Source organism: Octopus bimaculoides, chromosome 7 (assembly GCF_046866305.1).
Source record: "Octopus bimaculoides isolate indiv1 chromosome 7, ASM4686630v1, whole genome shotgun sequence".
NCBI classification, from domain to species: domain Eukaryota; kingdom Metazoa; phylum Mollusca; class Cephalopoda; order Octopoda; family Octopodidae; genus Octopus; species Octopus bimaculoides.
In genome coordinates this window covers 4,119,454-4,146,953 of record NC_142934.1, presented here as the reverse complement: position 1 = coordinate 4,146,953, position 27,500 = coordinate 4,119,454, and the positions used below count along the sequence as shown (strand labels likewise).

At 38.5% G+C, this 27,500-nt stretch overlaps 1 protein-coding gene across 2 annotated transcripts in view; it reads left to right on the top strand.

Moving 5' to 3' along the window:
- The window catches only part of LOC106874132 (uncharacterized), a 50,730-nt gene that overhangs the window by 344 nt on the left and 22,886 nt on the right, over positions 1 to 27,500 (top strand). For both annotated transcript variants that reach the window (XM_089354635.1, XM_089354634.1), the window contains exon 1: positions 1 to 727. This exon is cut by the window's left edge and continues 344 nt beyond it. In XM_089354635.1, the coding sequence (XP_089210761.1) occupies positions 662 to 727 (66 nt within the window). In that variant the 5' untranslated portion in view covers positions 1 to 661. The remainder of the gene's footprint in view (positions 728 to 27,500) is intronic.

The following is a 27,500-nucleotide window of genomic DNA, read 5'->3' as shown; positions in this document are numbered from 1 at the left end:
TAAATAACATATTGCTACATTCATTTCGATATAAGCACATTTATTCATCGTATAAACACACACACATGTATAAGCTGCTGTAATTTCGTATGACATATTATTACACACCACACGTACATATTTTTCTTACATGTATATATAAAACCATTTAATATACATAGGATATAATTGATATATAATAATATATGGAACTACATACAAAATTGTAAAAAAGAATATTCGGAAAAAAGAACATGTGAAACAAATTGCGATTAATTATCTGCTAATTAAATCAATGTTGTTGATTGACTCATACATACAACATACTAAGATTGCTTTAAGTAGCAGAAGTTGGAAATGAAAACATGTCCTTAAGTTTTCTCGTTCTCCAGATATGCACATCCACGTAGATACATAAACACAAATATATCCATATATACATAATATACATACACACAATATATATAAACACATACATAGATACACACACAAACGCACACACACACGCATATACATAAATAATATACATACATATTTATATTTATATCTACGTAAAGAGACAGATATTTATATATCTATATTCTTATACTTTCATATATTTCATACAATTATTAATATTATTATCACATACTAATTAAAAGGAACATCATAATTCATATTGAGACAGTTCAAGATTGTTACCATGCCTGGAAAAACATTATTCATTCTCTTCTTTCTCGTTTCGGTATCTTCCTATTTCGCTCTTAAGGTAAGTTAATTACAACTAATTACAAGTTGCTTTTGTTATTTTTGTTCTTTCTGTCGAATATATAATAATAATTTAAGGTGTGACCCCTGTGTATACGAATGTGTATGTGTGTGTTTATGGGTGAGAATACATATGTGTAATAAATGCGTGTACGTCTATCTTCTGATTTTACGTTCTGAGTTCAAATTCCGACGAGGTCGACTTCGCCTTTCATCGTTTCGGGGTCGATAAATTAAGTACCAGTGAAACACTGGGGTCGATATAATCGACTAAGCCCTCTCCTATAATTTCAGGTCTCGCCCCTATTTGTAGAAAGAATATACACATATATTAGAAATACACGCACACATACACACACACGCGTGCTCACATACACACACACATACACACGCACACACATACATACGTATACACAATCATATGTATATATAATTTTTATTTATAGCTGTATATAGTTATATATACTTGTAAACATTTGACTGCTAACGGGATCGCTGGATACACTAGAAATAGCAGCTAAACCTACCTCACATTGCACGTTGTCGTCTTAATGAAAAGAAAAATATAATGATTAGATAATTCAGTCCAAGACATCTATAAGATGCGATGGTCACGGTTGAGTTGTCTTTAGGGGGTTAAAGAAGAAGAACAACAACAACAACAACGATGACGAGAAATGACCACAACATTCACTGGTCGCTTTCAGAGAAGATGACAAATGTGGAGGGGGGTGGAGCTACGGACAATTAATTACTGATATTCATTAAATAGAAAACTGAGGAATTAAAAGTGAAGCTGACTTTGATGCGATTTGAACTCAATACTGAAATGAAAGTATAGAGAGTCGTCTATTCTGTGTGGCATTTCTATCTGTAGCTGTTTTGATGGGTTTTGTTTATAAGCACACACAAATGCATGTGTGTGCACGCGTGTGTGTGTGCGCATGTGTATGTATGTGTGTATGTATATGTGTGTTTGCATACAGACTTGCATACATGTATATGTGTCTGTGTGTGTGTATGCATGTATATATATATATATATATATATATATATATATATATATATATGTATGTGTGCATTCACACGCTCACACACATAATATACACACGCATACGAACATATATACATGTATGTGTGTATTCTACATTGTGTTCGTTGCTGAGCATTCCAGTTATGTATGCTCGCTCCATTAAGCAGGCAACTCATTGAATTTTTATTCAAAGCGCGAAGAATTCCAGAGATACATGCACTTTTACTGTAATCCTCAAGCGGAACCAACATGAAAATGTATGCATGAGACAAAGACTCGTCTTTGGAATCTCACGCGCAGTCCGTCCGAGGAGTTTCCACATACTTTCCGTCTACAGAGTTTTATTCGCAAGGATTGAGTTGAGCCGACGCTAAAGTTAAAATCTTCTTGATCTCGATTAGAAGTGGACATTTAACCACTTGATCAAACTTGCATACATACATACATATGATAATAATTATATGTATGTATAATAATTTTTTTCCTCCTAATCCTTTCTGACGAAGAGCGTAGGCTCGAAAACCCAAAGACTTTTCTATTTTTCCCGAGCGTCAAACGAATACACCTGCTTGTTGTTCCTACACCTGTCTCCGTCTTTTGTTTTCTGTAAATTTGAACTATATGTATATATATATATATATATATATATAGAGAGAGAGAGAGAGAGAGAAAGAGAGAGAGAGAGAGAGAGAGAGTGACTAAAGGCCCGAGAGTTTGATAAGAACCAACGCGCGAAACTTTCGGACCTTGAGTCACTCTGTTACTTCTGCTAAATATCAATATCTATCTATCTATCTATATCTATATATATATATATATATATATATATATATATATATATATATATATATACACGGATGTATGTGCGTAGGTGTTTTATACATGTGTGTGTGTGTGTGTGTGTGTGTGTGTGTGTGTGTGTGTGTGTGTAAGGCGGCGTGTTGGCAAAGTCGTTAGCACTCAGGGTGAAATGCTTAGCGGTTTTTCGTCTGTCTTTACGTTCTGAGTTCAAATTCCGCCGAGGTTGACTTTGCCTTTCATCCTTTCGGGGTCGATAAATTAAGTACCAGTTACGCACTGGGGTCGATGAAACTTCCCCAACCCTAAAAATTGCTAGCCTTGTGCCACAAGTTCTTAAGGATCTAGAGTTTTGTTCCAAAGCATTTTTGAGGGTTGAAAAACGGTTTGGCACGAAGCATTATGTCCTTAAGTAACCTATGGCGCATATTTCGTTAACCATAAATTATGTATACATACTCTACCTTACATATTAATTCTTTTCGTCCTGTTTATAAACCCATTGCATGTGTGTATATGCAATAAGTATTGTGAGTGTGAATATAGATAGAAAGACATAGATAGATAGATAGATAGATAGATAGATAGATAGATAGATAGATAGATAGATAGATAGATAAATAGATAGATAGATAGATAGATAGCAAATATATATTTTTTTATAAGAAGAACGACTGTTGCACAATACAACTACATATACAACTATGTGTGTGTATGTGTGTGAATGAAGAGAGAAATATATCCATACATATATATCTGTATGTACATACATATATATAGGCAGATAGATAGATAGATAGATAGATAGATATGCACACGTATGTGTGTGTAAGCGTGATGGGGAGGTGGGTGGCTTCGGCACTCCCGCCGTTGATTTCGACGCATGTGGGCCCAACTTTGCTGTCAACTATCTTGTGTCTGTGTCTGTGGTCTGATATCCAACCAGCTTTATAGATTTGCAAGTCATACCAGCACACCTCTAACAAACTCCAGGGCTAAGAGATGAAACTCGTGATGCATAGGAGTCGTAATTTCCTGCTATATATATATGTGTGTGTGTGTGTGTGTGTATATACATATATATATATATATATATATATATATATATATACATACACACACACATACATTTATATATATGTACCCTGTGCTCTGTGCGTAACTAGCTTATCTAATCTTGAGGTGTCAAAGGTTTGTGTCGGTGTATGCTTTATAGTGTTCTGGTAATCGGTCCACCGAGAACATAGATATCTATGTTTCTGTATCAATATCACCAGTGAAACGCATGCCTTCGACCGAAACGACGGAGCTTGCCCCCACAAATACAGAAATCCTACGCCACATCGCGGTTCACCGATCGCGGTTTATCATTTAAGCTTACGTCGATTCCTCTGTGGTGTTGTCTTGCATTCATAATCAAATAAATACATACAAATTATAAAAATAATTCAACTATAATATATACAGTACAGTACTGTTTCTACTTCGCGTTAGACGAGGGATTACTGCACATCTTCCATACTACAACACCAGGTCGCCGTTGAACGAGTGACTATTCTGTACGTTCCAATATTCGACGATGACTCGTGTGGGGCATTTTGCGCTCCATCAAAAACAGAAAAATCCATTCTACTTTTGTAACGTTGGTAGATTCTGGTGATGGTAGCATTGGTGGAGGGTAAGGATAGCTGAGTCAGAGTATGACATTTGCAACTGCTCTGGACTTATTGTTACGAGTAAGCACCCGAGCTCGGTGTTTGAGAGGAGGGCATTGTGCTTAATGATCTTTCAGCTCATTTGTGTGTGTTTTTTGTTGGGTTTTCCCCCCGAGTTGAGTGGGAGAGTTAGTGTTTTTTTGTAAGGTATAGTGACAGTGTTTCGGGGTGTTATACATGTGTGCCAGGGTACATATAGATAGTAGGGACTGTTGGTATTATATGTTACCGCGGCAACAAACCGTACCCTCCCTCGTATGTCCGGGTGGGCTTTCATTTTTAGTGTTTTATACCGTTTTATATCTAATGTCTGTTGGTGTGATCTGTGACAATATTTTATGCTGTAATGCGCTGTTTTCCTTTACACACACACACACACACATACACACACACACACACACAAACAGAGAATTTACTATATTTCGTTACGGTACGATCAACAAAAAAGTACTTCATCCGATAGGAGATAAATATCGTTTAATGTATACAATAAACATATCGTTATGAGCTACTAACAGTTTCATACATCAGAGACGTGGTCTGGGCAAGTTTCTATAACACGCCTAGTGTCTCCAAGTCATCTTCTTGGAGACACTAGGCGTGTTAGAAAAACCTGCTTAGACCACGTCTCTAATGTATGAAGCTATTAGCAGCTCATAACTACATGCTGTGTACATTAAACCATGTATGTATACTGAGTCCGCAAAAAAATATGTATACACGCTTCAGAAAGGAAAACATCTGTATGAATATTTTAATTCGGTGCTATTACAATTCATCCAGTGTAACTGCAATTCGATAAAACATTGAAAGAAGTATCTGTTTTTATAGAGGTACTTGTAGAAGTTAAATATTTATACAGACTTTTCCATTCCTGGAGTGTGTATACATTCTTTTTGGCGGACTCTGTGTGTGTGTGTGTGTGTGTTCAAAACGCAGAGTAGATAAAACAGGGGACAACTGATGAAGGGATTGTTCTTTATGTTGCCTGTCTCGTCTATCTATTTGTTTCTTTCGTTGTTCGAAAACAAAGTTCGTTTTCCATGTTTTTGTTTTTTTATGTTCTATTATATATATATACATATATACACACACACACACATATATATATATACATACATACATACATACATACATACATACATATATATATATATATATATATATATATATACTGTTTGTTATTATGTCCAATTCTAATAAAAACAATTTTACATTAATTTGGAGGGTTATTCTAAACTTTTGTTGAGTACAAATTTATTATTCTTAAGCACAAGAATATTATTGACAGTAACTTCGAACATCTAAGCCATCGTTGGACCACATATAAATATATAAATATATATATATAATATAGGTTATTGTGGTTTGTTGTGGATATAATAGGGCGCAGGTAGGAATGACATAACAAATGGAAGACTGCTCGTACCGTGTTGTCGTTTGTTTCTGTCGATCAATTAGTGGCGTACGTAGCTAAGGCGTGGCGAGGGGGGCGACCCGCCCAGGGTGACATTTTTTTATGGGTGCGGCACTTTTGCGTCTGCTGTATAGGCCTGTATAGGCTTCGGAGGTCGGGAGCGGGGGAGATGGAGTAGAAAATTCAAGGGCTGCTGACCCGGGCGGCACACGGTCTGGCAACGCCACTGGTGAAATGTGTGAAACATGTGATTGCTCTCGTTTTGCTATGCTTATAACGTCTTCTATTTGTGTTGTAAACGTTGTAGAAGGATTGTATGCAACCCCCACTAGTTCTGTGGTGTGCGTGTGTGTGTGTGTGTGTAGTATGATGCTTGTGTTGTGTGGTATGCTTGCGATGGTCGGTGGTATCTGATGCTCCCTAGTGTGGCTGGCAATAAAGAAAGGCAATGGATGATTTGGTGGGCGCTTAAGTCTTTAGTTGTATTATTATTATTCATGACATCGTCGTCGTCGTCGTCATTGTCGTTTCTGTTTGTCTCAGATTAGCATTCATTAAGCAGACCCATAATGAAAGACTTTCTAGCCACGACCACCCCATCCGTTTTTTCTTTCCTTTCTTCAATCGCAATTACCTTGGACTACATTATTCATAGCTCCGTCTCAAGACGGCATGACATAATTTCTAGGGAAATCGGTAACGTTTCTGATTGGTTGAGCGACCGCATAAAGATTCCCCCGTTGGCCCGCTACTTTTATTGTTGTTGCTGTTGTTGTTGGTATTTAGTCCCAACGGATTCAATGAAGTCATATGACTTAGGAACTATAAATAGCCAGATGCCTTCTTTCTCTCCATGGGTGCGTTGTCTCTGATGAGCTGGCAGTTAGGATCGAACCCACGTCAAGCCAATCCTCTCCGTTTTCTGTCCAATCATGTGAGAGGTGTTTTCTATGTTCGATATTTCTTTTCAACTGATTAGTCATCATTAGTTTTTATTTTATCGATCAAGGTAAAAATGAAAATCGATCTCTTTATGTACATAAAAACTATATATATCATGTGTGGGTGGGGGAGCCGAGGGTGGAAGTCATGTGGGTTCTATGGTGGGGGTGCGTGTTAGATAGATCGATAGTCAGATAGATAGATAGATAGATAGATAGATAGATAGATAGATAGATAGATAGATAGATAGATAGATAGGCGCAGGCGTGAGTATGTGGTGAGAAGCTTGCTTCCCAACCACATGGTTCTGGGTTCAGTCCCACTGCGTGGCACTTTGAGCAAGTGCCTTCTACTACAGCCTCGGACTGACCAAAGCCTTGTGAGTGGATTTAGGAGATGGAAACTGAAAGAAGCTCGTCGTATATATATATATATATATATATATATATATATATATATATATATATATATATAAAGTACTGAGGTCGATTCGTGCGCCTAAAATTCTTCAAGACGGTGCCCCAGCATGGTCGCAGTCTAATGACTAAAACAAGTGAAGATAAGACGATGTGTGTGTGCGTGTGTGTGTGTGTGTGTGTGTGTATGTGTGTGTGTGTGTGTGTGTGTGTTTGTGTGTGCATTAAAATTTGTATCTGTGTGTATTTGTGTTCCCGTACGAATGTATATGTATGAGCACAAACACATATATACACACGCATACACAGACACACACATATACACACACATGTGTGCTGTAATGTCAGAATAATAAATGTATGTTGACACGCGGTTCATTCTCAACAGCCATCAACATCCTACCTCAACTACTGCTACTACAAGAGATACAGCTGACAGCTTAATACCCAGTATTTACTCCGCTTATAAATTTTAAACTGAAATCCTCTCATAGATCTTATAGAAGGCAACGGGCTCGACTTCAACATAGTTTTTTCAGCACTGAACTCAAGCAGAAAAATAACCCCTGATTGAATAGCTTAAATTAGGGGATAAAAATCTGTCGATATTTTTCCGTTTTTTTTTTCTTTATTTACTTGTGGCTTAATATGAAGACTTAAGGACAGTGCACGTGACTGTTTTACATTCCCCTCGTCTCACCCCGAAAGGGACGAAGAAACCACGATTTAGGGGGTGCTGTAGTAGAAGTCAGTGTACCATGATACTGGTTATTCTCATGCAGGGGACTGGTCAGAATGCTAGCGACCCAGAATGCTAGAATCGAACCCTGAAACCATGTGACTGTAAAGAGAACTTCTCAGCCATACGGACATGGCTGCCGCTTGCCCCAACTCCACAATTACGCTGGCATAAACTCATACACATACAGATTATGTCAAAGAATGGGACTGTGTGACGTTCGTGCCTTTCTCAAATTCGTTTCAAATTTTGGCACAAGGTCAACAAATTCGAAGTAGGGAGTAAGTTGATTACAAAGACCCCAGTATTCAGCTGGTACTTATTTTATTGACCTCGAAAGGATTAAAGGCTAAGTCGACCTCGGCGGAATTTCAACTCAAAACGTGAAGACGGACAAAATGCTTCTCAGCTTTTTATCTGGCGTGTTTACGATTCTGCCAGCTCGCTGCCACTTTTCTCAAATATATTAACAACTTCCCTTGCAGTGGACCCTATTAAAGATACACCAAAGGGCCAATTGTGGTGATACTAAACGGGGTGACGGATAAAATAAAATCTAAGAAGACGAATTGGTTGAGTCTCTAAGGTGTTCGGTGGAATGCCTCGCTTTATTTGTTCTTGCTCACTACAAACTGGGTTCAAATCCGACAGCGGTCAGCTTTACCTTTTGTTCTTTCGGGGCCGATAAAACAATGGAGATTGATTGATGGAACTGTTAGCACGTTAGATTGAAAACTTTGCCGCTTCTTTGCAGTCAGAGTTCAAATCCCGCTGCTGCTAATTTATCTTTCGTTCTTTCATGGTCGATAAAACAGGGCCAGTCCGATGTGGTTTTGTTAGAGTGTCGGGCAAGATACGTTGTGCTGTCCGCCCCTATGTTTCTCATAGCAACGACCGCGACAACATTGGTGCCAAACTTCAAGGACCCAAGTCGGTGTCCTTAGATAACTTTCTAAGAGTGAAGAACTGCGCATGTATGAGCAACTGTTGGCCTTCTTAAAAAAAAAAAAGAAGACCTTACCTAGGATTACACATATATATATATATATATGCAGATGCATGGTTAACATTGATTGTCGGAGGCCCTACCAATGTATTAAAACTCATCACCCAGGGACCAGTAGAGTCCGATCTGTGCGTTTTCTGCACAGTTACTGGACCTCCTGATTTCATTCACAAATCTAGAGTCGATCCTGCAACCATTCGACTGTTAAATGTACTACTCGGCCACACAGACATGGCTGCCTTTATAAGCCACGTCTCTGCGCCACAAATACGCAGGCATAGACTCATGCACATACATATGTCACAGAATGAGATTGTGTGATGTTCATGCCTTTCTCGAATACATTAACAACATCTTTTGCAGTGATGCGGTGCTAGTTATATATTGTTGTTCATTTCTTTTATCTAAAATGAAAAACAAAGTGTACAGCTAACATCTCTCTCTCTCTCTTTCTGTCTCTCTCTTTCTCTCCCTGTCTCTTTCTCTCTCTCTCTCTCTCTCTCTCTCTCTCTCTCTCTCTCTCTCTCGTGTATGTGTGTGCGCGCGCGCTAATATGATTTCATACGCTTGTTTATATAAACACATAAAGATGCATCTACCATCTCGCCGCCCTATGATTGTGAAATATAATGATAATTAAGGGCTATTGGATTGTAGATATTTGATATCTACTTCTAGCGTAGACTGCTGATCATATCCAGTAGCCCCTAATTATATTTTATAATTATGTTTAAGACCTGTATATATATATATATATATATATATATATATATATATATATATATACATACACACACACACACACACACACGCTGGTGTGTCTGGGGAGAGTCATTTTCTTTTGGTGCCTTTTGGTGTCTGGGGAGAGTCAATTTCCAATAAAAATAAGAAATAAGTGGAAATTTTACCGGTGAATGTGTTAAATAATAAGGCACCAAAAGTGAATGACTCTCGCCAGACACAACAGAATATGCTTCAACACACGAACTCACATCAAGAATCCTGCAAACCAAATCCAAAAGCGAAATATATACAATATACGTATATATAAATACGTTTGTACATCTGATATTTCTATGAATACATATGATGTCTCTAACGGTCTTTGTTCGGAGCAGAATCGTTAGAGTGTTGGACAAAACTCTGCGCAGTATTTAGTTGCTTCTTTGTATGTTCTAAGTTCGAATCCCGCCAAAGCCGACTTAGTCTTTTATTCTTCTGGAGTCGGTAAAATCATGAATCAGTCGAGTTTGGTATCAATATAACAGACTCTGCCCCCACCCCTCATCCTTCCCTAAATGTGGGCTCATGTACTCTAGTCAGAACTCCTCTTTATTTCTTCTTCCTTTCTCTCTCCTTATATTTGTTATCTTTTTTGCCAATCCATTTTCTCTTTAGAATTTAGCCCCCGCCACTCTTTCGTTTTGACATTTCAATCTCCGTCTCATAATTTTTCCCCCTCACTCACACGCATTGAAAACAGGAGAGGAAGACTTTAGAAATTTCCTATAACTCCTCTTTCTCTCTCTCTCTCTCCTTATCTTTCTGTGCCTGACATACACTCTCTCTCCTGCATTCTCTCTCTCTCTCTCTCTCTCTCTCTCTCTCTCTCTCTCTCTTTCTCTCTCTTTCTTTCTCTCTCCCTCTCTATCTATCTATCTATCTATCTATTCTTCTCTATATTTTCACTCTGACGTTAGTTTTTTTCAAATCAACTTCTTCGTCCCATTCTCTCTCTCTCTCTCTCTCTCTCTCTCTCTCTCTCTCTCTCTCTCTCTCTCTCTCTCTTTCTCTCTGCTTTTCTCTTCATTTCTGATTCTCAAACATACACACACACACTTGCATTTCTCTCTCTCTCCCTCTCTCTCTCTCTCTCACTCTCTTTCCCTCTCTTTATCCCTCACCCCTTTTGTCTCTCCTCTTTCTTCTTCTCTCTCTTCCCCCCTTTTACCCTCTCTCTTTTTCCTCTCTATCTTAACTACCCCCTGTTCATCCCAATCTCACTCCGTCCTTTACATTCTCTCACATTCTCATTTCACTTTAAATCAATCACAGACATGCACAATCTTTCCGCCCCACCACTCCCATCTCACCCACCGTCGGTAAATACTTCCATTTAAACTTAGTGAAGCCTAAAGTTAAATTGAAAATTTGTCACGGTCTTTAATTCATAATAATGCCCTGTGGGAGAGCCACGCTAATGTTACTTTCCTCAAACGGGAGCGGTGCATAGAATTAAGAGGCGGTGGAGATACAAATGTGAATCATTAACTATTGTTGTTTACATGAATCACAAAATATTTTAATGATTTATTTTCTCCTCATTACTGTGGTAAATTTTAATTAATTTAGTGCTCACTTAACTGTTTGTTTTACATGCAGCAGGTCTCCCTGCGCATTCTTTATTTATCTATCTATTTCCGGTGATTCTTTTGGTCAGTCACGCGCCTAAGTGTTCTTTCAGTAAAATTTGGCATGTTGACAGTTGATCGAAAACATTTGATCGAAAACACTTGATCGAAAACACTTGATCGAAAACACTTGATCGGAAACACTTGATCGGAAATATGTTATCGGAATCAGCTGATCGAAAGAAATAGTAATCGCTGTAACAGTTACGTGAATGTCCAATCAATCGAATAATAATTTTTTTTTTTTTTGCCATTTTTCTTTTCTATCGCTTGTTTCAGTCATGCGACAGCGGCCATGCTGGGGTACCGCTTTGAAGTGTCTAATCGAACAAATCAATCCCAGTAACTATGAGTTTGTTTGTTTTTTGTTTTTTTTTATTAATCTGGGACTTATTCTATTGGTGTTATTCGCTGAACCGCCAAGTTACGGAAACATCAACAAACCAAATTCGGTTGTCAAGCGAGAGTGCAACAAACAGGCATACGCGCGCGCGAGCACGGTAGACTTTCAAATAGTTTCCGCTTACCAAATTCAATTTCGAGGCATCATTAGTCGACCCGCGTCATTTGCGAAGCGAGTTTTTCAATTATACAGCCATAACATACATGCATTTTGTGTGTGTGTGTGTGTGTAACGGACTTCCACACAGTCCCTGTCCACCAAATTCCCTTTACAAGCATTTGTCAACCCATGAGTAAAGTGAAAGACACTTACCCAAGAGGATCGAAACTAGAACCATATAGTTGTCAAACAAACGTCTTAACCACACGGCTATTTTTTTCTTAACTCTTTTTATACTAGAATCTAGAAGTCTCGATAACTCCACCCAGTATTGTGTACAAATCTTACTCGTATTGACGAAGTCTTTTATTTAATGATGTTTGATAAACCGGGTACGGGAACAACTGTGATCCGGATCAAACGCTAACCAGAATCAGCCTCGTTTCAAAGAAAAATATATCATTAATATATCAGTATATATTGGACAATAAAAATAATAGTAGCATTGCTGGAGTATTAATCGAATCTGGTTTTTCTTGCGTAACGCTTCTGTCTTTAAATCTTACAGAACATTAAGTTTGCTTTCATGTTCGGGCGGCATCATGTACAACATGCTAATGTTAAGACAATCTGTTACATCATTTTAGCTTCAAACAATCATTTCTGGTGCTTAAGAAAGCAATGAAGTGTGCTCACGGATTTAAAATAACAATTTTTGTATAGCAATACTGGGTCTTGGGTCTGTGGCGGTATGCCTTTTCTCAAAGACATTAAAGATGCTGCACAGGTGCGTGGCCTAGTAGTTACAGCATTAAGCTCACGATATTAAGATCGCGGGTTCAATTTCTGGGCGGGATGGTGCGTTGTATATTAGAGCCGAGCACTTCGTTTTTACGCTGCTTTTGTTTCGTTAAATGAAAATGGGGACCAACCAAGATCTGGTGCAGCTGCATTTGTCTCCAGCTGTAACATCCTCGGGATCACACTGGGTCAAATGTGGAAGAATATCGTGAACCAGATACACGTGTATATCAGTGTGGATATGCATTTACGGAATGGTGAGATGCAGCAACACTGATACTTGGCAGAGAAGTAGCAAGTGCGTATAGACGGGACATATTTTGGCTGCGGCAGGTTTTCTCATATAGGAATCTGAAATCTCAGTAGAATTCTTAAGGTCATTGCATTATGATAGATAATGATGGATTATCTCATCGCTTCGGTGAAGGAGGATTTCAGCAAGACACAGCTTGGTGACGGTGTCTTGGTTCACTGAACAATCTGCACGATAAACCTTATTTTAGTAAGCATGGTTTATGCAGAGCCAATCCTACTCTCTCGTCCTTCATATTTGTATTGGTTTGGTACAATAAGCGCCGTAAGCCCAGTAGTTATCAGAATGCAGGAGTTGTACGGAGATACTTTCTCTTAGATGAGCAGCTGAAGAGATGAAGGACCTCGTCTGTCATGCGTCCGTCGAGGTGTCTGTGCATGACCTTCTTTCGGATAATATACTGTAATTTGATACGAAACGACGAAGTGAACCAAGAGGTCTTTCACGTTGACCTTAGAACAGAACGGATCGATGATGTCCAAGACATTTCAATGGCAGAAATAGTTCGAAAATGCAAAACACTTGATAAAGTCGTTCGTGTTTTCGAATCCATATAGTCTTTACCAAATAACGGACTGTTCCCATGCGATTGTTATGATTAAACATAACCTGATTTTGATAACCAAGTTGATCGTGTCATTTGAAGGTCGAACATGAAAACCGAACAAAGACAAAAAACAAAAACAAACACGGCGGTTATGCTGCGTTGATTTGTGCCAAGTCTTCAATATTTGGTAGTCAGTGGAACTAAAAACACAGAGAGCAGAAGTGGAATTATTGAACTGCAGAGAAAAGTAGAGAATATTTTGTCACGGCTTTAACGCAAATATATAATTAAGTCTGAGCTAAGATCAAAGAAAACACCTTTTTTAACCGACAGTAAAAGTGAGATTGCTTCCTTGCAACAATTTCATAAAGCTTTCATAGATTTCAGAGCTGTGTGTATATATAGAGAGAGAGAGCAGAAAAGTAGCTTGCTTCAATGGGCGTCGAAACAGCTTTCTTTTATCTTTTTACTTTTTACTTGAGCCAAGCTGGGCACCGCCTTCAAGGGGTTTAGTCGAAAAGGTTTCCCCCAGTAATTATTTTTCAGTCTAGTTCTTATTCTACCGGTCTTTTTGCCGAACCGCTGCGTTACAGGATGTAAACAAAACAACAAAAACACATACACACACACACACATACACAGATATATATATACGTACGCCTACACTATATATATATACATAATATATATATATATATATATATATATATATATATATATATATATATATATATATATATATATATATATATATATATATATATATATATATATATATATATATATATATACATAAGATGTGCTATAACACTATTCCATATATACAAAAACAGCCATACCAACAATCCAACAGACCTCCATCATCAGCTGTCCCTCGGATATCATTATGGTTTCGACACCTGGGCAGTGCCATTCAATCCGGTGGTGTCAACAGCACTAAAAGAAGTGTTGTTTGGGAACAAACATAACCAAAGAAACCACAACTTTCAAACACATTTACCTTATGTACAACCGTATCGGTAAATAAATTCAATAAGTAAATCAATAACCAACTCCTAAATATGTAACTATATATATATATATATATATATATATATATATATATATATAGCTTATTGCTTGCCTAAGGTGCCACGCATTGAGACTGGACTCAAAACCAAATGAATGGCAACCAAGCTTCTTACCCACGTAGCCATAGGAGAGAGAGAGGGGTAGAGAGAGATGGGGAAAAGAGAGAGGGGGAAGAGAGAGAGAGAGAGAGAGAGAGAGAGAGAGAGAGAGAGAGAGAGAGAGAGAGAGAGAGAGAGAGGTAGGGTTGGGGCATTACTGTTGAATTCATTTTCATTAAAAATTTATAGCGGATAAATTGATTACCTCTCTGCATTGTGTATGTTTATAAATTACTAAATATACATATTTTTTTATCACTAAAGTTGCTCATTCGCGTAAATGCTGACTCATAGTTGTGTACACACCAACTGATATATATATTACGAACACTCTATCTCTGTTTGACACACAGTAACAGAACAGCAACGAAGATATGTGTTTATTAACAGATAAATACGGCTGTTTTATCTTTAATCTCTTCATATATTAGTAACTTCTATTGTTATTTTTATTTTTATTCTCGTCGTTGTTGTTATATACCTCTTCACCACCCCCGCCAATCAATTTCTTGTCTCTCTACGACTTCGTTTTAATGCAATGTTCTGGCATGCAATTATGTTAAAGTTTAAATTTAACCTTATCTTGGTTTTCTATCACGTTAACTCGGGTTGATATTTTTCCTAGAAATTTATGAGCACTTGATTGAGAACTAAATACTCTATGGCGATATAAATTATGTGTCCTGGCCTCTGGAGTAGCAAGGGTGTGTTCCACCCGGGTCAGCCCTTCAGTTTGCACCATCCCCGACACACACATACCTAGGTCCCCCAAGTCTATATACAGGCTTATACTGCAGACCCAAATGTGTTGCCCTCACAACAGCGTCGCCCAGGGTGGACTACCCCCTCATCTCGCCCCTCTCGCATCGCCCTCTCGCATCGCACCCTCGCATCGCACCCTCGCATCGCTCCCTCGCATCGCTCCCTTGCCTCACCCCCTCACGTCGCCTCCTCACTCCCTCGCTCCATTCAACCCACTCACACACACTCAACCACTCTCGACCCCTCGTTCAGCAACACTTGTGATTCTGGCCAAAGATGAGAGCAGCGATAATATACTTTTCTACTCTAGGCACAGGGCCCGAAATTTTTGGGGGAAGAGGCCAGTCGATTAGATCGACCCCAGTCAAAGTCGACCTCGGCGGAATTTGAACTCAGAACGTAAAGACAAATGAAATACCGCCAAGCATTTCGCCCGGCCTGCTGACGTTCTTGCCAGCTCCTTGCCGCCTTAAAGCAACTATAGCATAAGAGCATCATGAGGCTTACACTACACTCACCAGCCAAACTCCACTTTTTCTACTTATGAACAACGAGCACCCCCACCCCCATTCAACGCCTACACAAGCATTTATCTTTTCATGCTGATAGGCTATCTATAACAACTCTGACCCTATCACATAATTTGACTTCCGCTTTGTGGCCTAGATGTTAGGGCGTTGCCGCCACGACTGCAACATCATGGTTTCGATTCCCAGACAGGGACAGCTTTGCGTTCTGTTCTTGAGCAAAACACTTCATTTCACGTTACTTGAGTCCACTCTGATGTGTATGAGAAACCTCGCAATGAAGTGGCGCCTCGTTCTGGGGGAAATGTTGCCATCTCCGTTAATTGTAAACCATGGAAACCGAACAACCAGGTAACCCTTTCCGTGGGTGCTGGACATTCAACCTCTTTTGTTGACAGCAGACTCTTGGTATTGAAGGCAAACACACACACACACACACACACACACACACACACACACACACACACACACACACACACACACACACACACACACATGCGCGCGCAGAAGTAAGCACATATAGATAGAGTGATAGAAGAAGGGAAGGAGAGAAACACTACAATTTATTAATTGAACGCGATTAACATAAACACGTTCCCTTATACACATAAAGAGAAATATGCTCTACATAAACAGAGATGGAGAGAGAGATAGAGAGAGAGAGACTGGAAGAGAGAGAGAGAGAGATGGAGAGAGAGAGAGAACACTAAAAGGTCTGATGTTAAATAAGTCATTGTCAAAATAGCGATGCCAAAACGGTTGTGCCAGAACGTCTCATATCCTCTCCCAGAACCAAAAAGGCCTACAGCATAACAACAACAGGATGGTCAGTAACATGAGCAAAATATCTTGAAGCAAAGGCTTAAAGTCACACGTTTAAGGAGTCGACGATAGTCACTGACGAGGACTGTCGCACTTTTTGTGGCCTGGCAGTTTATTTGCTCGCCACCGCTTTGTATTGATTCTTAAAGTGGTTTTGTTTAGTTTTAGTATGAGTGAGTGACAGAGAATGGAATTGGAAGTTTTGAATACATTGATGATGGTTAAACTAGTACGAATGTGTCGTATAATAATTCTCAATACGGTCCGGCAGCTCCGAACCTGAATATGCCAATTACTGTTGTGTTAGTCATGGGAGAACGACTTCTCTTATACGACGCGTATATGTCTTTAATTCATTATTACAAATGATTCTGGGACATCCGATGTTTCGACATTGTTGTATCTCGTCAGTCAAAAGCACCCACGGACCAATGAATCTAACAAGAGCTGATGAGATTCTTTATAACTGCAGCGAGAAAACTGTTCGATGATCCAACCGATAACAGATCGTGATATGCACGATAAACAGCGCAATTCAAAACGACGACTTTTAATATTCATGTGTAAATACATCCCAACAGACTCCAGCATGTTGTGTTCCTCATATTATTATCATTAGCTGTTTCTGATGTTGATAATTACTCTAATATTTTACGGTCCGTTTTGTAGTTTATATCAAATACAAATGTTTTCAATTTTCTTTTATACCATGGATGTTTTTTTTATATTTTTGTTCTTTTTTTATACTTTCCACTTCCTTCTTTAGATGTTTGATGCTAAGTTTTATTTCCGTTGTGTTTGGTTTTAATGAATTATATTTGAGGTTGTTTCTGTTTTTTCTGGGGATTTTTCTTCTTTTTTTTTTGTGAAGTTGCTTATTTCCGGTTTTGTAAAAGGGTTTGTAATTTCTTTGTTGTCTTTTGAAATATGTATTTTTAGATGCGTCTATTATTAATTGTGTTGATTGCATGCACTGCACTGCTTATGACAAAGATTTTATTGAATTCTGAAAACCCTGATTCTGTTTCCTGATGGAATACCTTCCATTTTATATTATTCTTTTTCAAGCTTTAAAAGTGCTTTTTCCTTTCTTCATTTATGTGTGTTGTGCTGATTACATGTTCGGCGGTCGACGGAAGTTTGGAGATTGTTTGCCCGGTTGTCTGTTATAGTAGCTAAGCGTAGAGTAAAATGTGATATCTGAGCAAGTGTAGTGGTAAGGCATGTGTGTGTGTGTGTGTGTGTGTGTGTGTGTGTGTGTGTGTGTGTGTGTGTGTGTGTGTGTGTGTGTGTGTTGATGTGAATTGTTTAGGATATAGAGTGAGTCGTTGGGATGCTACTGGGTTACCTCCCCCAATTAAGATGTTTGTGGGTATGTTTGTAGCCTTGATGTATAATTTGTACATTAAGGCTCCGTTGGTGAGGTCAGTTATATATATATACACACACACACATACATGTATATACACATACACACATATGTGTGTATGTATGTCATTCTGAATAATTTAATGTAGATATACTGTATACAGCCAGAAATTTGTGGTATTAGTCTCACGAAAGTATCTCGTATAGTGCTAAAAAGCACAAAAATACTTCAGTAGAATGATAAGACGAATTTGTTTTCTACTGTTCCAAAGAAACAGTGATTAACAAATCACTGCTGTCGCAAGCTGTTGGCGGGCTGGGTTACATTTCGTTATTAGCGACCGAAGCGGTAATGATTCGTCTAAGCATACGGTTGATGCTTATTACTGATGTTGCTGAAGGAAGCTGAAAACTAGATTTAGCAATTCCACAGCCGTTGCTTCACGCTTTTCGTCTGCCCACTGATGTACCGCAATGTTCTAGCTTTCTACAGTATATCCACGTTAAGTAAGATGTACAGAATTCTATTGAACTAATACCACTTCCGTCGCTAATAATTAACGCATGTGTGTGTCTATGTCTGTGTCTGTCTGCGTGTGTATGTGTATATACAACTGTTTCCTTTTACCAGTTTTTTTTTGTGTGAATGACTATATTCGTTGTGTAGTGTCGTTTGCCATTAGTTTACGAATGTCATTTGTGACATCTCTGTATAGAATACATAATGAGATCACTTCTATTATGAAAGGGACTGCGCTGTCTGATTTGAGCAGAATTTGAAATGCTAGGTGTTCACTTTTCAAGTAGTTGAATTATTAATACATGAGTGTTCTGTGTGATAATAAAATCTTTTTAGGTACTGCAAAATGTTTAGGCTTTCTTTCGTGTCATGCTTATAATGTTTATTTTTATGGCAAGCATTTGTTTGCTTAATGTCTTCTGTGTTGAGTTGCGTCATTGATTACAGAGATAACAAGTGTCATTCCCCGTCATTGCAGTTGGTGGTGGTGGTGGTGGTGGTGGTGATTGTGTTGTTATTTTCCCAGTAAAGTCGTGTATTTTTCACGAGTGTTTCAAAGTTCGGACATTGCGAGAATATATCCGAAACGAGATAATTCGAGAGTAGAGCAGAGTGAACGACGTGGTCGTAGAATACGATTCTTCTGGGCCGGACATGTCGCGAGACTCAGGCAGCAGGTGAATCTGAGTACTTGCCAATTGGTATCAAAGAGATTGAAAAAGCCCTTTGGAAGGCGATGAGAGAACGATTTAGTTAAATAATTTCGTCCAAGATGGAAAGAAGGGCTTATTCAAAAAAAGAATTGAATGCGCATTGTGACGAGCGGTGTATAACGACATCCATCAGTCTGGCCGATGCCGTAAAACAATGATTTGCAAGTTATATTGATTAGTGGTGCTTATATAAATATTTTCGAGACATAACAAAACATTTACCTGCATCGTAGTTTTAGAATTGTCTTCCTGTAGATTTGTATCTTCTGACATTCCCTGGCGGCGTTTAAAAAAACTAAAATGTTTATTATTACAATTGAATAGAAAAGGAAAAACATCCTTTTTTTTTTCAGCAATCCCCATTTGGGACTTTTCGAAAAATTTATCATAATTTCCAAAATAATTCACATATGAAGAAAATCTTAACACTATATATTATTCTAACTCCTAAGATACCTGGCAGAACCAAAAGATGTGAATAAAAAAAGTTTGCAGTTAATGAGTTAAGAGTACGCGAATCTGTGGAGTACTCAGTCACTTGCCCGTGAGTTTCACGAGCAAGCTGTTCCGTTGATCGGATCACCTGAACCCTCGTCGTCGCAACCGACGGAGTACGAGTAGTATTCACGGGTTTGTATGTATTGTAATCTGAGTCAAGCTGTGTTGGGTCATAGTAACACAAGTAACCTATATCGTTATCACAACGAAGTCGAGTGGTCGGTGACGTAGCAACATGAAGATCGAAAAAAGTGGTTGGTTGACAACAATAAATATAGTGAGAAAGATAAAATAGCAGCTTCTATATTTAAGAGATGAGGAATTATTTACATTATTTACATTATTTACATTTGACAGATATTTGTTCTCATTTTGTTTGTTGTTAACACAACATTTCGGCTAATATACCCTCCAGTCTTCATCAGGTGTCTTGGGGAAATTTCGAACCTGGGTTCTCATTCCTAAGGTATTTTTCCGATGTTGTTATTATTGTTGTTACTGTTGTTGTTGTTGTTGTTGTTGTTGTTGTTGTTATTCAGGTCACTGCCTGGGATCGGACTCGGAATCTTGGGGTTAGTAGTCCGCGCTCTAAACCACTACGCCCACGGGCATATGGCGTAATGGTTAAGAAGGCGGGCTACTAACTCCAAGATTCCGAGATCAATTCCAGGCAGAGACCTGAATAATAATAATAATAATAATAATAATAATAATAATAATAATAATAATAATAATAATAATAATAACATCGGGGGAAATACCTGAGGAATGAGAACCCAGGTTCGAAATTTCCTCAAGACACCCGATGAAGGCTGGAGGGTACATTGTCCAGCTCACCGCCTTAACTATAACAAATACTCAAAGAAATTTACAAGTTTCTTGGTTTTAAATCGTGTACTGAAGCAGGTGATGATGTACTTTGGGTGGAACATTTTTCCAATGAAGCACACGCACTGGTTGTATTTCTTTGCACTTTTGTTCTTATCAATTAACCAGTTGACAAACTAATCAAGTCTTAGGTCAATAGCTTGACTAATCGATTTATTGGTTCTTCAGAGATCTTTCGTCACAGGCTCTAGCGACAAGACTCTAACTATGCAAATGATTGATTGATTCGTTAATCTCTTCATCAAACAACTGATTAATTAATGAAGCATTCTGATGAATCAACTGGTTGATTGATCAAGGAAATCTCAAAGAGCTGATGACTTCATTAGTCAAATAGTTATTCTTTTATTCTTCTATGTGTTTCAGCCAGGTGGCTGTGGTCATGCTGGAGCACCACCATGAGTTAGCAGATAATAATAACTTCAAATTTTGGCGCAAATCCAGCAGTTTTAGGGGTAATGTTAAGTCTATTACATCGAACCCCAGGGCTCAACTTGTATTTTTCTTAATTGACTTCGAAAGGATGAAAGCCAAGGCTGACCCCAGCGGAACTTAGCTGATGATAATGAAAACGAATGAAATACAGCCGTGCGTGTGTTTCTACTGGTAAAATTACCCTCCCAAAGTACAACAGTAATATACGTGTGTGTGTGTTTGCATGTGTGTGTATGTGTGTGCGTGTATGTGTGTGTATATGTGTGTGTGTATATGTGTATACATATATATATGTGTGTGTGTGTGTGTGTGTGTGTGTGTGTATTTATAAAGCAATAGACAGACAGACAAGTAGATAGATAGATAGAGAGAGAGAGTGAGAGAGAGAGAGGTAGAGAGAGAGAGAGAGAGAGAGAGAGAGAGAGAGAGAGAGAGAGAGAGAGAGAGAGAGATGAGTACAAACAAAATCACTTTGTTCCAGCCTCCATCCACCCTTTATCAGCTCACTCAATCAAATTCCTCTTCCAAACAGCACCAAATACACAATCACTAAATTCTTATTCCACTCGGAAGGTGAATTCCCCCCCCCCTCTCTCCATTTTGTAGCCAATTCCCCGAATTAACATATTCCGCTTCCTTTTCTCCTTCCACTTTCACTCTCGCCTAAGCTGCAACGCCGCTCGTTCGAGTCACCTCGTCCTCTAGCGTTCCAAGGTGCACTCACTGTCTCACTCCCTCTAGTACTGGATTTTTAATCATACCCAACCCCAACCCCCCTCTCTCTCTCTCTCGTTCGCTCTCACTTTCTCATGGTTCTCTTCTGCCCATCCTTCACCCAGTCATCGGGTACACAGGCATGCTCAGACCCACATCTACATCACATATGCACACACACAAGAAAACACACACACAAGAAAACACACACACATACGTACATATACGCAAGAATGCGCGCTCAAGAGAAATCGGGGACGCAGAGAGAGAGAGAGAGAGAGGGAGAAAGAGCATCCACAAATTCATATACACATGCAAATACATAAGGGCACACACACACACACAAACACACACACACACACATACATACACACTCTGTATCTTCTACGTACGTTTAAGCATGTGTTTATATACGTTTCAGTGCGTGAATGTGTGTGTATGTGTGTGTGTGCGTGTGTGTGCGTGTGTGTGTGTGTGTGTGTGTGTGTGTGTGTGTGTACGTACATGCATGCGTTCTTATGTCTTTGCATGTGTATGAGCGCATGTTTTCTAAATGCTCTTGTGCGTGTATGTACGTACGTTTGTGTGCGTTTGGGGTTTTTTCTTTCACATTTCCATGTATGCGTGGACATCTGTGTGTGTGTGTGTCTGCACATGCGTACACACCACGCCACTGAAGAGGGGCCGCCAGAAAAACAAGGTGTGGGAGCGAGAAAGGTAAGGAGCACGGAAAAGCCAGACTGAAATTAATTATAGCAAGGAGTGAGAGATTGTGAGTGCAACTGGGGGACGCTAAAGGTCAAGGTGACTCCAACTAGCGGCATGGCAGTTCAATGAATAAGGGTCAAAACCTCGATATGTAGTGGCTCGACCTGCAAGAAACAGCAGCCGAATCTCATCTCCAAATCACAGCCAACTATCTTAAAAGACAACGAAGGATACAAACACTTATGTTAGACGATGTACTTCTCTCTCTCTCTCTCTCTCTCTCTCTCTCTCTCTCTCTTTCACACACACACACACGCACACACACGCACACGCGCACACACACACACACGCACACACACACGCACACACACACACACACACACACGCTATCGTATATACGACAGGCTTCTTTCTTCCGTCTATGAAATCCACTCACAAGGCTTTGGTCGGCCCGAAGCTGTAGCAGAAGACGCTTGCCCAATATGCTACACAGTGGGACTGAACCCGGAACTACGTGGTTTCAAAGCAAACTTCTTACCACGCAACCATGTCTGTGCCTACATATATTTTTCAAACGAAATGTCTCCAGATGTGCAATATCTAATGTATGCTTCGATTTTAAATGACGATAGGGTGTGTTTAAAAAAAGAGTGTACCTTGTATAATTTTTTGTTAACCACTTAAAAGTTTCCAATTTTCACTAGATTTTTTTTTAATGTAGTTCTCATGTAGTTTTGCATGCTGCTGACGAAAATTGCAATCGTTTGCAGCTATCTAATCTTAACCAATCAAAAACTTCCATTGCTATTATATCGGAAGTCGCAGCTGTCTGTTTTCATGGAAATCAGCAAAGACAAAAATCAAACAACGAAGATAGAACCTTTTGTGTGGTCTCTCGACCTGCTAGAAATAGCAACCAAATCTTCCTTAAACTACACCATAGCGTCTAAAAAAAAACCCAAAAGGGTGACACATTATATAACGTAGTTGGGAGTATTGGTTTATTTTTCATTCGTAATCAGAGCATCAACGCATCATAATATGATCCTATCTTTATTGTATGTAATCATAAACGTGAAGTACGATTTCGCTGCTCTTTCTTATCAAAGTAAGTAGCAACAGAGAGATTATTGATGTCGCTGTTCTTGTGAATGTTTCTCTTTGTCTGACTGAGATAATGTTTTAGTCGGCACAGAGGTTGCTGTCAACGACTCTTCTCGTCACCAAATTTTTATGACCGAGTTTTTAAAAAAATCCTCTACAGTAGAACCTCGCAGTACGAGTGCCCCATTGTACGAGTAATTTTCTGTACGAGCCGAGACTCGTGCGAATTTTTGTCTTGAAGTACGAGCGGAAATCCGCAGTACGAGCACACAAAATCTTTAAAGCAATTCTGTTAATAAAACCAGTTTACATATTTCTTTTGCATTCTCTTTTTTTATAATTGTCATTTTGCTTGTAACTACACCTTTTCTGTTTTAAAACCCATAAAAAAAATATTTTTTAGTGGTCTTTCGGGAGTTCGAACGGATTAATTATATTTTAGTTAATTTCAATAGGGGAAATTGATTTGTAAAACGAGTAAATCCTAAGACGAGTTCGGTCATGGAACGAATTAAACTCGTACTGCGAGGTATCACTGTATTTTATAGTAGTAGTAGTAGTAGTAACTGGTTAACCTGGAATCAAAGCTCCGCAACAGCAAATATAAGCCCCACCACCACCACCACTACCACCACCCACCTCCCGGTTATAGCCTTCATTTTTCAGAGGCCAACGAAGGCGCCTCTACATGGTTGGTTGCAGGACCTGCACAAAAAAATAACACGGTTGACCTGTGTAGGATTTGAACTCAGAACGTTCAAATCCTACCGGAGCAAATACCCCAGACCGTTTTTCTCCGGTGCTCTTGCGATTCTGCCAATTGCCGCCCCTTTCAATAAACAAAAAAAAATAATGAAAGCGTCTCCCTTCATTTAATCTTTCCTAACGAAGTCATACAACAGAATATTCTACTTAAACACTTCAAAGCGTTGTTCCAGCATGTCCACAGAGTTTTTTCTACTCCAGGAACAAGGTCAGAAATTTTGTGGGAGGGGGCCAGTCGATTAGATCGACCCCAGTACGCAACCGGTACTTAATTTATCGACCTCGAAAGGTTGAAAGGCAAAGTCAACCTCAGCGGAATTCGAACTCAGGACGTAAAGACAGGCGAAATATAGTTAAGCAGTTCGCCTGACCTGCTAACGGTTCTGCCAGCTCGCCGCCTTTAGTAACAAAAATAATTGTAATCGAAACATCACATACACTTGGAGTCTTATATATAGTCGAGGTATCGCTGTTCGATCTTATGTTAAGCAGTTAGCGCTTACAATATGATCTAAATGCTATGAGAAGATAAATATACCGAAATTATCTCTCGTTACGTTTCCTTGTTATAAATATTTTTTATATCTTTTAGTATGAGAGATTTATAATGTTATCAGTGAAGAGAGATCCCGGTGGGTATTGATAACAGAGCTTGACATATAAATGTGTGTGTGTGTGTGTGTGTGTGTGTGTGTGTGTGTGTACACACACATACATAGTAAATATACAATTACTTATATATGTATCTGTATATTTGTATATGCATATATATTTGCATATATATGTGCGTGTGTATATATTTATACACACATAAACATGAACATACATACACACACACATACACACATACACATACACACGCTCTCACACACACACACAAACATGAACACACGTATGTATGTATATATATATATATATATATATATACGTACATATATCTGTATCTATACAAGTGCGTGTGTACATACGTACATATATATAAATATATTAATTTGCACGTACGTATGTGTGTATAGAAACGCACACACACACACACACACACATACACACATACACACACATACACACACACAAAGCAACAATGTAAACACCAGAAAACAAATACTTCACAAAACGACGTCAGTTGGGGTTGAGAAGTCATAAGGTTTCGTCGATACAAAACTCTGATATTTAAATATTTCAGCAGGTGATCAAGTAGCACATATCAGTGAGGTGATAATCAAGACTTACTCTGGTTGAAGGAGGTTTCTAAGAAACCCTTTAATTCCATTTACAATGTTATTTATTGACAATAAACAAGACAGTTTAAAGAGACGCGTTACACAGATACGAAGGCCTTCTCTTCCTTTTTTCAACCACACACAATAAAGAATGCACTCATCGAATTGTGTTGGAGAGTCTGACTTCCAATGCAAAAATTATCAGTCTTTAAAAGGCTACCAATACTAGAGGATTAATTTATTTTCATGGATCCTTTAACCATAAACTTGATCTTCCAAATCACGGAATCTACAAAATGATTTAACAAAAGCATTCAGTTTCTCTTTATCTGTACTTTTTTCTGCTTTCTTTTCATTCTTTACTTTTAGTTATGCATATGTATAGGTGGTGTGTGTGTGCGTGTGTGTGTATGCATATCAACGCATGCATATCACTAATAAGTGCTACTATACACGAAACTCTTGGTCGTTGAGTCACTTTGTAATTTCTGCGATTAACGCTCTTAAAACGGTTGACGTAAATTTATACACGCAATGTACATGCTTTAAATTGGTCGACGTAATTATACGCCGCCTGGCTTAGAACCTGCCACCTGAGTTTGTACCATTCCACCTTCCAACTGATAGACCACTCAGGGCTAAAGAGATAATTTGCTTCGTAATAGTAAATGAGAATAGGAAACCGTTGATAAGCAGCGCCAAATTCAAACGGTTAGAGTGTATATTATCAATACAAGAAGATAGTACAATGATAGCTACGAGGCTATAATAGAAGACACTTGCCCAAGGTGCCACGCAGTGGGACTGAACCCGGAACCATATGGTTGGGAAGCAAGCTACTTACCACACAGTCACCCCTGTGCTTGTATGTATATATATTCTGTTTCACTGTTTGAATTACCAAACTGATAGATAGATAGATAGATAGATAGATAGATAGATAGATAGATAGATAGATAGATGCATACATACATACATACATACTTACATACATACATACATACATACATACATACATTGTCCAATGACTCTAAAAAGTAAAACATTGAGGTATATTTCTGTATTTTAGAAACCCATTTAAACACCAGCTTTTCTTTTATTCCTCATGGCTCGGGAGCACACCTCTGCGCATGCTCAATCCCGAACGTCACAGAATTTATTACATCCCGCCATTTTATTACTGTCGACAGATTTCAGTAATGATTGATGTCATTTACGAAATATACGGAAAAAACTCGCTAAAATAGCGAACAACATTTAGCATATGAAAAGTCGGAAAATCGCCGATCGGTTGATTAATCTGCCTTGAATAACCTCTGCTCTATCTGTCACAAAGTGAGTGGTGGTGTTTTTACTAGAACACTTGCCCCGGGAAAAATATCAATACGTGTGTGTGTGCGTATGTCAGTGTTAAATATGCATGTATGTAGGTGTGTGTATATATATATATATATATATATATATATATATATATATAGTCAATTTCAACATGAACAACCAAGAAAAAACACGAAAAAACAACACGAGGACGTGGAATAAGTACAGTGTTATTGGACGCTCAGGAAAGGAAATATATATATATATATATATATATATATATATATATATATATATACACACACACACATACACACTCCAAGCGATCGTCGGAAGGACGTAGAAGATCAGTGTGAGCAAGCGATAATAAGCAAATTCCAAATATAAAAAAAAAAGAAACATTGTATTTGTTTTTGCCAATTTCGGACATTCGCTGACCGTTTCACCCCTCTCACCACACATTCTGCATTTGTCGGTAGTGTTGTCTATTCTGCACTTCACATAATTGGTCGTTAACGCTTGTTCTTGAGCTGCGCATATGAGTGCTTCTCATATTATTATTATTATTATTATTATTATTATTATTATTATTGTGAAGTTCTTG